The 13,592-nt window shown below is 39.6% G+C and overlaps 1 protein-coding gene across 3 annotated transcripts in view; it reads right to left on the bottom strand.

Moving 5' to 3' along the window:
- LOC106876050 (peroxisome proliferator-activated receptor gamma) overlaps window positions 1-13,592 on the bottom strand; it is a 43,944-nt gene that overhangs the window by 26,630 nt on the left and 3,722 nt on the right. For 2 of the 3 annotated variants that reach the window (XM_089341231.1, XM_052976576.2), the window contains exons 2-3: window positions 13,084-13,348; window positions 7,169-8,255 (exon numbers count right to left, since the gene is read on the bottom strand). In XM_089341231.1, the coding sequence (XP_089197357.1) occupies window positions 7,169-8,204 (1,036 nt within the window). In that variant the 5' untranslated portion in view covers window positions 8,205-8,255; window positions 13,084-13,348. Of the gene's footprint in view, window positions 1-7,168; window positions 9,060-13,083; window positions 13,349-13,592 lie in introns of those variants that run through there. The other variant, XM_089341230.1, reaches the window with a different exon arrangement.

Genomic DNA, 13,592 nt, shown 5'->3' on the forward strand with positions numbered 1-13,592 from the left:
AAGCCTTGCAGAGAAACACTTGAAGCAAATGGTGAAAGCACTGAAAAAGTGAAGAAAGAAGTTGAAAATGTTACAAAAGATGGTTGTAGCATTCAAGATCCATGGAAAGAAATGAGGCAGAAGAGTTTGGGAGATTAAATTCTGGAGGCAAATTTTGGCTGAATGTTGAACAGTCCTACAGTTTGGATCAACCACATATTGTTACTGCAAAGTGCTCTAGTCCTTTAGCATTCAAATTACTGTCAAATGTAATGCTTATTTATTCTTAGAACGATGTTGTGGGGTAGGTGCGACAAGTCAGAGATGGCCAGTTTGAACATAAAACACAATATTTAGGTTTGATATAGCTAAAGGGCCAAGGCAGACATTTAGGCAATACAAGGAAAGTGACAAATGAATTTTCTTTCTCTTTTTTATTTTTTTTGCCATTCCAAAGACCAAATATTCATCAGAAAAGTTAATGTCATCATAAAACACATTTCTTTGTCTTCCTGGTACTTCTGCAACAACAGAACAAAATGTTTTCTGTAACAAATATGTGGTCAGAAAAGAGGGACCATATTCTAGAAGCTATAATCAGGAAAGGACCTTCTCATGATTAAACATTGTACAAAACGGTTCACATTTTTTTTTTCCTTTTTAACCAAATTAAGATTGACAATGGATACATTTAAAAAAAAAAAAGTTGTTTTAACAGAAAAACCTAAAAGTACCAGTAACTGAATGAAATATTATTTCACAGTAAACATGTGTTTGGTTTAGTATATTTTTAAATACCACTGTTCCCCATCACAAATATTTTTATGTGTTTCTGCTGTGAGGTAAACAAAAAAAAAAACTGCTTTCTACATTGTCTTTGTTGCTTATCTCTTTCCTTGTTAACTGACATATTCTTAAACTCCACTCATAGCATCGCCGTATAAGTTATGGACTACCTAGACATAAGGCAAGCATTTGCGTTAACCTGGTGTAAAAAAAATACCACAACCAATCCTCCATTTGATGGCAGTGTGTTGAATGACAATCAGGAAATACAGTGTGGGAATGCAGTCACGTGATCATATGGTGTGGGAAGGTATAGAGTCAGGTAAAACTAACAAACACTTTCTGCAAGGACTGTAACTTGCTGTTTTGCACCTGAGAATGAATCAGATTGACTAAATGGCTGAGAAACCCCATGCCATGCATTATGTTCTACAGCTTGGAAAGATTAGTAAAGTGAAACACCTTTGCATAATCAATGAAGTACAGGTGCATCATCAAGTGTTTATCTCACACATTCTGCAGGATCCAAAGAACATATGCCATCTGGTCACATTCCCTTGACCGATCAAAAGATCAGCTTGTTCCCGAGAAATCTTGGTCCATATCCTGGATTTGTCTCATTATAAAATAATGCAGAAGAGGATTTCCACAACTCAGCAGAAGAGAGCAATTGTTCTGTTCTTTCTATCAACTCCTTACTTTGGTACGAAGGATTTAACCCTTTAACAGGGAAATTAAATGTCATGGTTATTCCAGAAATCATATTAAATGTCTACCACAAAATAGAATTGGTATTTTCTGAAAGTCATATTGCTTCAATAAAATTAACATATCTCAAAAGAAAATGGTTTCAAATATGACATTCCTCAACAAAAGATAGAATGGTGTATAAGACTGCTTTCTGCAGTTAAGGGAAATTAAATTTTGAGTGGATATGTCTGATTAGTGCAGTAAAAGGATTAACATGGATGTATGTGGGTCTGTATATGGGTGTTTGGGGATCAAAGAAATGGAGGACAAAAGCAGAAGATGAATGCAGTGAAAGCACCCCCGGCAGAGATGCTGGGGAGACATGGCCAGAACAGCATGCGTGCTTCATTTCTTTACAGCCTCCACAAATCTTCTGCACCCAAAGCCCAGGCCTCACTATCATACAACACTCCACCCACGAGCATCATACGGTCCATGTGTGCGTGTTTGACCCTGCAGCTCAGTGGATACTGTCAGACAGTCCAACCCATGCCAGCTTGGAAAACAGACATTAAATGATGATGATGATATATATTCTTTTACTCGTTTCAGTCATATTTGACTGTGACCATGCTGGAGCACCGCCTTAAATGGTTTTTTGTAAGCCCAGTGCTTACTCTATTGCCAAACCACTAAGTTACAGGGAAGCAAATACATCAACATCGGTTGTCAAGTGATGGTGGGGGGAGGGACAAACACAGACACACACATAAATATATACAATGAGCTTCTTTCAGTTTCCATCTATCAAATCCACTCACAACGCTTTGGTTGGCCAGGGGCTATAGTAGAAGACACTTACCCAAGGTGCCATGCAGTGGGACTGAACCCAGAGTCTGGTGCAGGTTTCTGCCTGGCCAGCTCCTGTCGAACCATCCCAACCATGCCAGCATGGAAGGTGGATGTTAAATGATGTGTGCATGTGTGTGTATTGAAAAAAGAAGGTAGTCAGGATTTGGATGAAAACCATTTTCGATTCATCCTTCAGCATGAATCTCCAAAAGAGATGAAAGCACTAAATAAGTAGTTTTTATCCAAATCCTGACTGCCTTTTTTTCTTTATATATAAAATCTGTCTACCACATCAGTCTACACACACACAGGCACTTAAAGTGAACCCCTCAAAGAGTACCCACTTCTTGATGCTCTAGAGTACCAGACTAAATCATCAGGACTAGCTTTAACCTCAACCAAAAGCTGAAAGGGAGACACACCACATACCAGAAAAGGACCTACACCATTAGGCCAGCCGTAAACTCGAGGGACAACGATAACACTAATATAAAAAACAGCCTCAATTGGACTCGTTTCTTATTTCATAGCACATTAATCAAAGATTAAACTTCTACAATCTAAGAGCAGGAAATCAGTACAGAATAACAAATGAAAGAAAAAGTGAAGCTCTTAACACGTTGATTATGTTATATTTCTGGAGAATATATTACACTCCACATGGAATAAAGTAGGGAAACTGTGCTCAACAATAAAAATCCAGATTATACATACATATATATATATATATGAATGTATCATACGCTAATATCGAACAGAATAAGTGCTTAACATTTCCAGGTGGCATGCTTGAACAATTGTGAAGATATTTTCACATGAAGCCGTTGGTTGCCTTGTTAACCTACAAATAAAATATGCAGGTGTGTGTGTGTATGTATATATATATATATCATGGATACTGGTTATATTAGTCAGACTGGTGTTCTCTCGTCTTCATTGTTGATTTCCCTCTGTTTCAGCTGTTGTCCACTTCAGCCTTCTTCGGGTGTCTCTCACGTTGAACTCGGTCGTCTTATCAGAACTTCAAACCTACCCTTTTATTTGATCGCAAGAGGATACATTGTTCTCATTTTGCCGTCTGTATTTCATGGAATTTTTTGCTATGGGCATAGTGTAATAGATAAAGACATTGGTTAATAACAGTGCAGTCACAAACAGGTTCTGAGTTCAATCTCAGGCAAGGCACTAAGGTAATTCACAAAAAAAAAAAAAATCAAATCAAGTAAAAAATGTCACAAAACACAAACAGCAGAATGAAAACAGGATACCCCCAAGAATCAAATAAAGGGTTAGATTTGAAATTCTGAGACAAGAACCAAGTTCAGCGCAAGACACCTGAAGAACGCTGAAGTGTACAACAGCCAAAACATAATGAAATCAACAATCAAAATGAGAAGGACACCAGTCAAATTAACGTAAACAGGAGACATCATCATCATCATCATCAGTTAATGTCTGCTTTCCATGCTGGCATGGGTTGGATGGTTCGACAGGAGCTGGCCAGACAGAGGACTGCACTAGACTTCTGTGTCTGTTTTGGCATGATTTTTATGGCTGGAGGCCCTTCCTAACACCAGCCACTCTACAGAGTGGGCTAAAAATTGCTAACAGACTTCAGAGGGATGTTAGCGATCTTTAGTCCACTCTGCTGGGAGGTTGGTGTGTTAGCAGACGTAATACAAATTCCACATTTCACAAATATAGAATTGTATGTATGTATGTATGTGTGTGTGCATGTGTGTATCTATATGTGTGTGTGTGAATGTATCAAATCATCAGGAATCAGACAGAATTCAATGAGGCAGATTTTTTACAGCCAGATGCCCTTCCTGTCACCAACACTTACCTGTTTCCAGGCCAGACATTTTACACTGAAGATGATATGACAGAAATGCTCGTTTGCAACTTATTGTGCCATGTCAAGAGAAGGAGACACTAACGCCCACCCACACACAAATATATTCACATTATATATATACATACAACACACACACACAAAACAGGCTTTTGGTTTTCATCTACAAAATCCACTCATAAGGCTTTGGTTGATCAAGAATTAAAGGCCCTTGCTCAAGGTCCTGCACAGTGGGACTGAACCGCAAACCATGGGGTTGGCAAGCAAACTTCTTAACCACATCCTTGAGTTCCATAAATTCTTCTTTCACAAAAGTCTCTTACCCATCAACCGGATGTGATGTTTTCAAACCTGCAGAGCAAACGAGCCAAAATTACATACCCTTTCCATTTAGCCATATGTAGTGACCCCTACAACATGAAACCATTCAGTAACTTGAATTGGCTGTTATGAAATTAGATTAACAAATTTATAATACTATATTATATATATACATCAGGGTTTACAGGTATAAATGTTGACCCCTACACACACACACATAATGTTTTTATATCCATATGAATGTGTATTAATATACACACAAGTGTGTGTGTGTGTGTTGCCAAAACGCTGCAATCAACTCTATCCTATATCTCTCTAACCATCGATCTCCAATCCCTCACAGCCGGGGGGGGGGGGAGCGAAAGACACCAACAATTTGATCTGATCGTATTAAAGGAACCTTGGAGTTTCACGTACGGCACGTGGTCTAACATCGTCACGAAGTAGTAGTAGTAGCAGCAGTAGCAGCAGCAGATTGCACACACACACACACACATTACATGCATGTACTCAGGCATATATTTCAAACACATACACACATACATTACATGCATAGATACATTCATTTATGGCATAAACACGTACATCACAGACATACACATTATTTATATTACACACATTATTTATATTACACACACACACACACACACAAGTTGTAAGGCATAATAACGATATTTCCTCTCTGACATCCAAATATTTGCTGTTTATTAAATTAAACATGGAATCTCATGGATTTAATTAACATTTTCGTAATGTATTACGAATCATCTACTTTTTTTTTAATATTTAATAATGATAATAATAATAATTAATAATTAATGTAGCTCTTAGTGTGGGCAGCCACTGACCGCTGAAGACGCCTTGCCAACCCAGGTCCCTAATCATGGTTCGTATGTGTGTGTGTGTATGTGTGTATATATATGTGTGTGTGTATATATGTGTGTGTGTGTGTGTGTGTTTATACTGGACTAATACGGATATGATGTGTTTCTGCTTACGCAGTAAAAATGTATACAAGACCCAATAAATATATCTACGTTATATAAAGTGACGATGCGGTTTAGTGGTGTATATAGAGTGGTGTGTGTGTTCAGTGTTAGATTTTACATGCAGTGTTATAAATTAATGGAAATGCTCGTGTTTTTCCGTGTGCTGTAGTGGTCGATGATGGTATATTTTGAAATGATGAAAGATGGTGTGTGTACATATGTATGTAGCTATACATGTTCTGTATATGTTTGCATGTATGTATATACATGGTGGGCGGTGTAAACATACATATGCGCCAATGTATATGTATGTGTGTATATGTATATACATGTTCAACCGTGAATGCGAGTAAATATATATATATATATATATATATATATATATATATATCCATGTATATGGTGGTAGCACGGTAGCACTACCATCACTCTACGCCAGCCCGGAACTAGTAAATCTACTATAAAAGGCGTTCCAAGCGTGATCATCCAATTTTCTTCTTATGACAGTTCTAATGTGTCCTTCCTTTTATCAAAAAAATTAAAACACGGAATTTGGCTGTCATATCTAGCGTGTTGATTGACCACGAAGTCTGGTTCGTGATGTCTAAGACAATTTCAGGCAGGGCCTTCGTGATGCCTTCAAGCCAGACCCCTAAACAAAGCGCGCACGCACACCCTTCCCTCAACAGAAACGAACACTTTACAATTAACACCCTAATTAAATATGAAGAAATATAAGGGAAAAAGCTTTAAATATTATTCGATAATTGGGGAACCCTTTATTGGGAGTATGAGTGATAAAAGGAGAGTTAAACGAACCCCGGAAATGTTGGGGGTTTTAAATCAATGAGCCCTTAAAAGGTTTTACTCGCCGAAGCTGAGGCGATCAGGAAAAAAGAGCACGCTTTAAAAGTACAGTTTGCTCAATTGGAAATTTCTTATTATTGATAAATATCGATAAACTGCCCGATTCAATGTCGAGAGGAAAAATAATAATAATAATACTAATAATAATAATATTTTTTATGAGAATTGGTTTTTTTTTTTCTCTTTCTATTTTTTAAAAAATTAATTGCCGTTGCCCCCTCCCCCCGTTTTGTTTGGTTTTTTTTTTCATTCTTTCTTTTATTTTGAAATATTTTCTGTAAAACAGATTCCACATCTCAGGATTATACACCTCCATTAACAGTTGTCAATTTATATATACACCAACAAAATATGTTTTTTTTTTTTTTTTTTTTAGAAATACGAGAGAATGAGGAATATTTACAACATCTGCAAAATCAAATCAAATTTGTCGAAAAAAGTCTCCTGGTTGCTTTTATTTTTTTTAATGTTTTCAAATTGAAACTTCAAGTTTGCGTGTATGTGTGTGTGTGCGTATATATGCGTGTGTTTATATGTATGCCTGTTATACTTGTATACCTGATAGATAGATAGATAGATAGAGATTATACAGATACATTATACATACATAGACATACACATAAAATACAAAGATGTGTAGATATATACCTATATAAATTATATAAGTGGAGGGGGTGTATGCGTGTGTGTGTATGTATATACACGCACACATTTTGGTTGTGTGTGTACAAATGCATGTGTGTGTGTGTGTGTGTGTGTCTGAAATAATTTTCGATAGAATGGTGTGGTGTGTGTGTGTGTGTCTACAACATAAACAAAAATGACAAACCTGTAGTTGGTGTGGGTGAGACTGGCGCACGTGACTGTGAAGGGCAACAGGCCCCTGGCTGAGAGGAGGGGCCGTTGTCAGGGAGTAGTACCGTTGTTGTAGGAGCCATCCCTAAGACGGGTGACGGGGAAGTTGTCGACCCGACACAGCTTGGGGGGCCCGGCGGCGATGGCGTGGTGGAAGATGGACAAGACGACGATGACGAGGTCGACGACGAGAGGGAGATGCTGTTGTTGTTGTTGTTACTGCTGCTGCTGTTAATGCCGGTGGTGATGGAGTTAGTGATTGTGGTGGTAGTGGTAATAGCAGCACCGTTGTAACTACGGGTGGTGGTGGTGGTGTTGCTGATGTGGTTGGATGAAGAAGAAGACGAGATGAGTGGAGAAGAGTCGATCTGCTGCTGCTGCTGGAGATGATGCTGATGATGATGATGGTGATGTGGATGATGGTGATGATGATGATGACGACGATGATGTTGGTGTGTAGCAGTAGTCGATACTACAGAAGGAGAAAAGGAATGAGGAGCAGTCGACGACGTACACCGCAGTGGGAGGGAGCAGAGAGTTGGAGGGCGAACGGCGGCAGCGGTGGCACCAGTAGTAGTAGTAGTAGTGGTGGTGGTGGTGGTGGTGGTACCACCACTACCATCACCACCTTCATTATTAGCAGTAGCAGTAGTAATAATAGCAGTACCAGTTATACTAACAGCAGTGGTGGGCATTGTCGGGTTCTCACCGTCTAAACCGTTGATACCATTAGCAACGGGGTTCGAACCCGCCTTACAACGTATGGCAAGAGTGGATCCAGTGACGATGTCAGTGGCCACTGTTGGCTCTCCGAGTATCTGCTGCTGCTGCTGCTGTTCATTTTCTTCGTAATGGTGATTATCATTATTACTGTTATTATTGTTATTAACATTGATATTATTATTATTGTTGTTGTTGTTGTTGTGTTGATAGTGGTGGTGGTGGTGGTGATGTTGCGGTGTCGATGGTAAAACGCTGACCAAGCCCCCTGCACTCTTCTTGTGTTCCATACCCGTATCCAGAGAAGTTGTAAGCCGGCTGTCCGTCCGTCAGCAGTTTAACTGCAACGATAGCAAAAAGATAGCAACCATTGGAAGATAAACAATTGGCAACTTGTGAACGACAAAAAACAACGTTAGCAACAATGACAATATCAACAACAACACACACACACACACTATGACCACACTGTTACACTCCACCCTCCCACATACATTGATAACAATAGCAACAGCGGCCTTCGATGTAAAGAAGAAAAAAAATGGTCAGAACATCGATAGCAACATTGAACATGATAGCTGTTGCTAAAAAGAGCTGTCATCTGCAATTGCAACATTAACTATAAACCGTGAAAATAGCGTTTGGAGCTCGTACTAGCAACAATGGCTGTAGCTGAGTTTAGCAAAAATTGTTGGAAAACTACGTTAACATGAATCGTGGTACATGAGTGTTTCATGGCTGAAGAAGTGACATCTCTCTATATATTCCCCCCCCCCCCCACTGATGGAAATAGAGATAAGAGAGACGGAGCCAACAAAAGGTGGACTCTCTACGTTGTTATGAAATACCAGCCAAGGCTCCCTCAAGTTACAACCATCTTATTAGACGATGATAGATCGAATTTAATGCAAGGCCGTTGAAAGATATTGCTGTAAAAAGTCTGAATTGTCAAGGCTGGAAAGAAAAATGTCTTTCATTGATCAGAAGGCTGTATATACACGCTGAACCGGCTTAGGGTTAAACAACAACAGAAATAAGAAATAAGTGATGGAAATTTATATTGTTTTGATGTGAATGAAGATTTTTTAAAAAAGCACAACAGAAGCTGAAAGAACAATAAAATTAAAACTGAGAAAAACAAAAGATGAAAATAACATTGGAGATATTTTTAAATGATTTCATTTAATTTTAATTTCTTCTTTCAGGAGTTTTTTTTTTAATGAGGGGAGGGGCGTGAAGGGAAGACAGTTCCCCACCCACTGAATTTTGTTTGAGAAGTGAGTGAAATATTGACAACAAAATGGCTCCATCTAAAAGCATACTATATATATATATATATATATATATATATATATATATATATATATATATATATATATATATATATATATATATACACTCACACATACATATATGTATGCATATATGTATGTATGTATGTATATATGTTGGCACAATCCTCTGGCTTGTCAATTCTTGTCAAGCCATCTAACCCATGCCAGCATGGAAAAACGGATGTTAAACATATGTATATCTATTTATAAGTGTGTTTTGGCCTGGTTGCCACAGCCGGATGTCCTTCCTAGTGTGAACCACTTTACAGAGTGTACAGGGTGTCTTTTTACATGGCATGTATGTATGTGTGTGTGTGTGTGTGTGTGTGTGTGTATCTCCAAACCATATGGAAGGTGGATGTTAAACAATGATGATGATGATGATGATATATAGTTCAAATGAGGATATACAATCTAGAGTAAGATGTAATGTGACAGCCTGGCAAAGGACCATGGCCTAGAGTCGTGGGTTCAATTTCTGAGCCAGGAGGTACATAATGTCCTTGAGCAAGATACTTCATTTCACACAGCTCCTGTATACAAACTCAGCTGGAAATGAATAACAGCCAAGTGTCAGGTGTGGCCATCTCTTCTTCCATTGATCGCATCCTGGATGTGCCACTGTGTCTGCTCATGACTACACAGACACCTAACACAATCAGTGAAAGCATGTTACCAAGCCAGACTCATTTGCAGACGACAGCTGGCTGTAATGTAGTGGGATGGTTTGGTTACATTTTGTGAGGGAGTGTGTGCAGCATGCCAGACATGTGATAACTGAGGGAATGTCTACAGCAGTTATATCTGGACCAGGTCCAAAACCTAGATTACTTGGGCGGGGAGGAGGTCCCCAAAAAAGTAAAACAAATCAATTGAAGAAAAATTTATTTTATAGAGGGAAGACTATGAACAGCCACTGGAAGGATGCTTGAGGGTCCCTTACAGCCATGGGAACCATGATTAAGAGCCCCTGGTCTAAGGTGACAATCTTTTTAGTTGCTGGAGTCTAGAGGTGTTTACTGGTCCTCCTAGACCAGTGAGATTGATACCATTAAGGGTCTTCTGGAACCATTGCCAGTTCAACATCTGTAGGAAAGATACAGACAGGGAAAGAGTATTGGAGGGATGACATCCTAGGGAGAAAGGAATGGACTTAGTGGTTAGTTCAGAGCCTGGAATGGGTAGGGAGGATCAGTCAGACAAAATAAGGATAATGAGAGCGTGGACAAGTTGGATGGGAGTGCTTGAGTGTGGAGATGGAGTGGAGATGAGTTTGGCCAACTCTAAGGACTATAGTAGTAGTAGTAGTAGAAGAGGCCGAGAGATGGGGGACAGCATTGCCATGGAACAGAGAAGGGAGCAAATATGTTTGTGACTTCATGTCACTCAGCTGGGGAACCTTTTTTTACTAGATACAGCCTACAATGTTTGTGTGCAGTAGCAGCAGAACTGTACAACATGTGGGAGAAATACTGTGTTGTGGGCCCCAACTGAACCTTGCAGAGAATTCGTTACTTTGGGACCTGAAATGATAATTGGCAGGGCCAAAGGGGCTCGTCTTTCACGGGAATGGGCCAGACTGTAGCATGTCTCTAAACATCAGGACAGATCCTTACAGAGATGGACAAACTGAAGAACTTTGATGAGTACAGGGGGTGAAGTGTTTGAAGGTAGAAGAAGGGCATCATCAGGGAGAGTGATGCTGTTGGTCTGAATCTGGCCATATTGAGGTGGTGGTCAGGTGGGAGCATAACGTCAGGTGTAGGGGTCTGATTCTATGTGTAGGGATGGGTGGGGTATGACAAGCTGATCATATTGTGTGAAATTGTGGAGTCTAAGAGTTTAGTGACATGACACTCTTAACTTTTGTTAAAGCAAACTGTTTAAACATTTCAAACCTTAAGCAACTGCATCACAGAATTTGGTGGCTGAGAACAATCTAGAAAGGATTGTCAGACAGCCTCGTGATTCCAGCAGACAAAATGGAAAAAGGTGATATTGCGTGGGATTGTGCAGGATGAAAGGATGGCTGGGTTGTGCTTTGGTAAGTATAATGGTTTAGGCAGAGAATCTAGAGATTGATTTTCACACCAGACACAAATAGTGCAGTTCTAATGCAATGGAATGCAATATTTGGGATAATTAGTCAATGTCTGTCAGTTGAAGGGGGAATGTTAGTGAGTGAGTCAACACACTGGAGTGATTTCAATGTTTCCAGAATGGCAGTCAATACGGTTCTGGAATATTAGTTGAATATATGCTTCCTTTTCTTCTTCTTTGTTTTTAGTTCAAAACGTTTGGAGATATTATGGGGTATATTATGGAGATATTTATGGGGAATATACAGACAGTATTTTTAAAGCTACATTACTTCCTTAGTTCCTTTAGCTATGAGGAAGCAGTAGAAAATCATCTGATAATGTTATCAGAGACAGACTGGTACCACATTTAGCAAACACCAAAAAAACAAAAATAAATAAATAAAATAAAAATAACAGAGTCCTGGTGTGGACCCACAATCTGCCCAACAAACCATAGTAAACTACAACGTCCATAAACACAGAGCGCTATGTGGATGGATGCAGACCACCCAGACGATGCTCGAGGGTAAAGTATGGTGCTCCTGACCTCTGCGACCCAGTCCCCACCTTTACATGAAACATTGGCCCCACAAACACCCAAACACATCCACATCCCAGGACACAACAACATCCTAAAACTTCTACTTCATCTACTTGGTCTAGATATGCAGAAAAAGAAAACACAGACACACTAAAATAACTGCAACATTAAGGGCGTCGTTGCCTCAACAAGTCTTCACAAGCAACGCATAAGTGGGCTAGTTACACCCCTGGCAGAGGCCACGGGTTATGGTCTCACTTGGCTTGTCAGGTCTTCTCAAGCACAGCATATTTCCAAATGTCTCGGTGAGGCCCAATGTTCGAAGGTCATGCTTCACCACCTCATCGCAGGTCTTCCTGGGTCTACCTCTTCCACAGATTCCCTCAACTGCTAGGGTGTCACACTTTTTCTCACAGCTGTCCTCATCCATTCGCACCACATGTCCATACCAGCGCAGTCGTCCCTCTTGCACACCACATCTGATGCTTCTTAGGTCTAACTTTTCTCTCAAGGTACTTATACTTTGTCATGTATGCACGCTGACATTACACATCCATCGGAGCTGGCCGAATCTCCAGGAACACAAGAAAAGATTGGACAAAAGGGAGGAGAGGGGGGGGGAGAGAGAGATTAACTTCAGGTCGTCACATTGTATTCCATGCAATTTATTGTATCACTGTTAGATTTTACAGTGTTCTAATTAATCTTAAGGGGAGACCCCAGGAAGTCATGGGACGAAGCTGATCCCAAAATGCTGAGCCTTAGGAAGGAGATAAGAGAGGACTGAGATGTGTAATGCAGTGCTGTAGTGAAGAAGTCCTGCCCACCACAACAGAATTGAGATCCTAAAACTAAGGTGCCATATAAGAAGCACTGGTGTGGGCCAAAGTGTAAAGTGGTTGGTATTAGGAAGGATATCCAACTGCAGAAACCAGACCAAAACAGACTGTGGAAACTGGTGCAGCCCCAGGCCTTACCAGTTCCTGTCAAGCCGTCCAACCCATGCCAGCATGGAAAACAGACGTTAAATGATGATGATGATGAAGATGATAAAGATGACAAGCTGCCAGGCATTCAACACTGTCGTCTTCTTTAAAGCTAGAAGTGAAATTTTTACCAAATGCAATATGTACGTTTTTGTTATTATGGTAAAACTTGCAGCCGACACGTCAGACATCTCAAAAATCATTAGAATGTTGATGAAACTATTTACCTTTTTTGTCATATTGAGCTGTCTGATTTCAAATGCTTCTAATGTCTTCTTTTCAAGTGAGTACGTCCTTGCTCTGAAGCCACGTTTGATGTTTGTAGACTCATCATGTATTTCCTTCTCGAAGACACATAAATTCCAATACATGAGTTTCATCAGATGCTTGGTCTTGTAGACAAATTCCTTATTTGATTAATGGTGGAACCAACCCCCACAACAGGGCTTTTTACAATTCTTCAGTCATGAAAGAATTCATAACTATTTACACCTGAAATATACCAAAACATGAATTATAATATCATACACAGAAAATTCTTTAATTCTTTTACTAGTTTTTTTCCAGCTCAAAAGCTGCGGCCATGCTGGGGTACAGCCTTGCTTTTATGTAGTTTTACTTCCTTTATTTTCATATCATATTTTGTATTCTTTATTTTGTGTGTGTATAAATATGTGTGTGAGGAAATGACAGGACCAGGAGGAGTTGTGGTGATTTGCTGTACTTGAGAAGACAC

This window comes from Octopus bimaculoides, chromosome 24, assembly GCF_046866305.1.
Source record: "Octopus bimaculoides isolate indiv1 chromosome 24, ASM4686630v1, whole genome shotgun sequence".
NCBI lineage: Eukaryota > Metazoa > Mollusca > Cephalopoda > Octopoda > Octopodidae > Octopus > Octopus bimaculoides.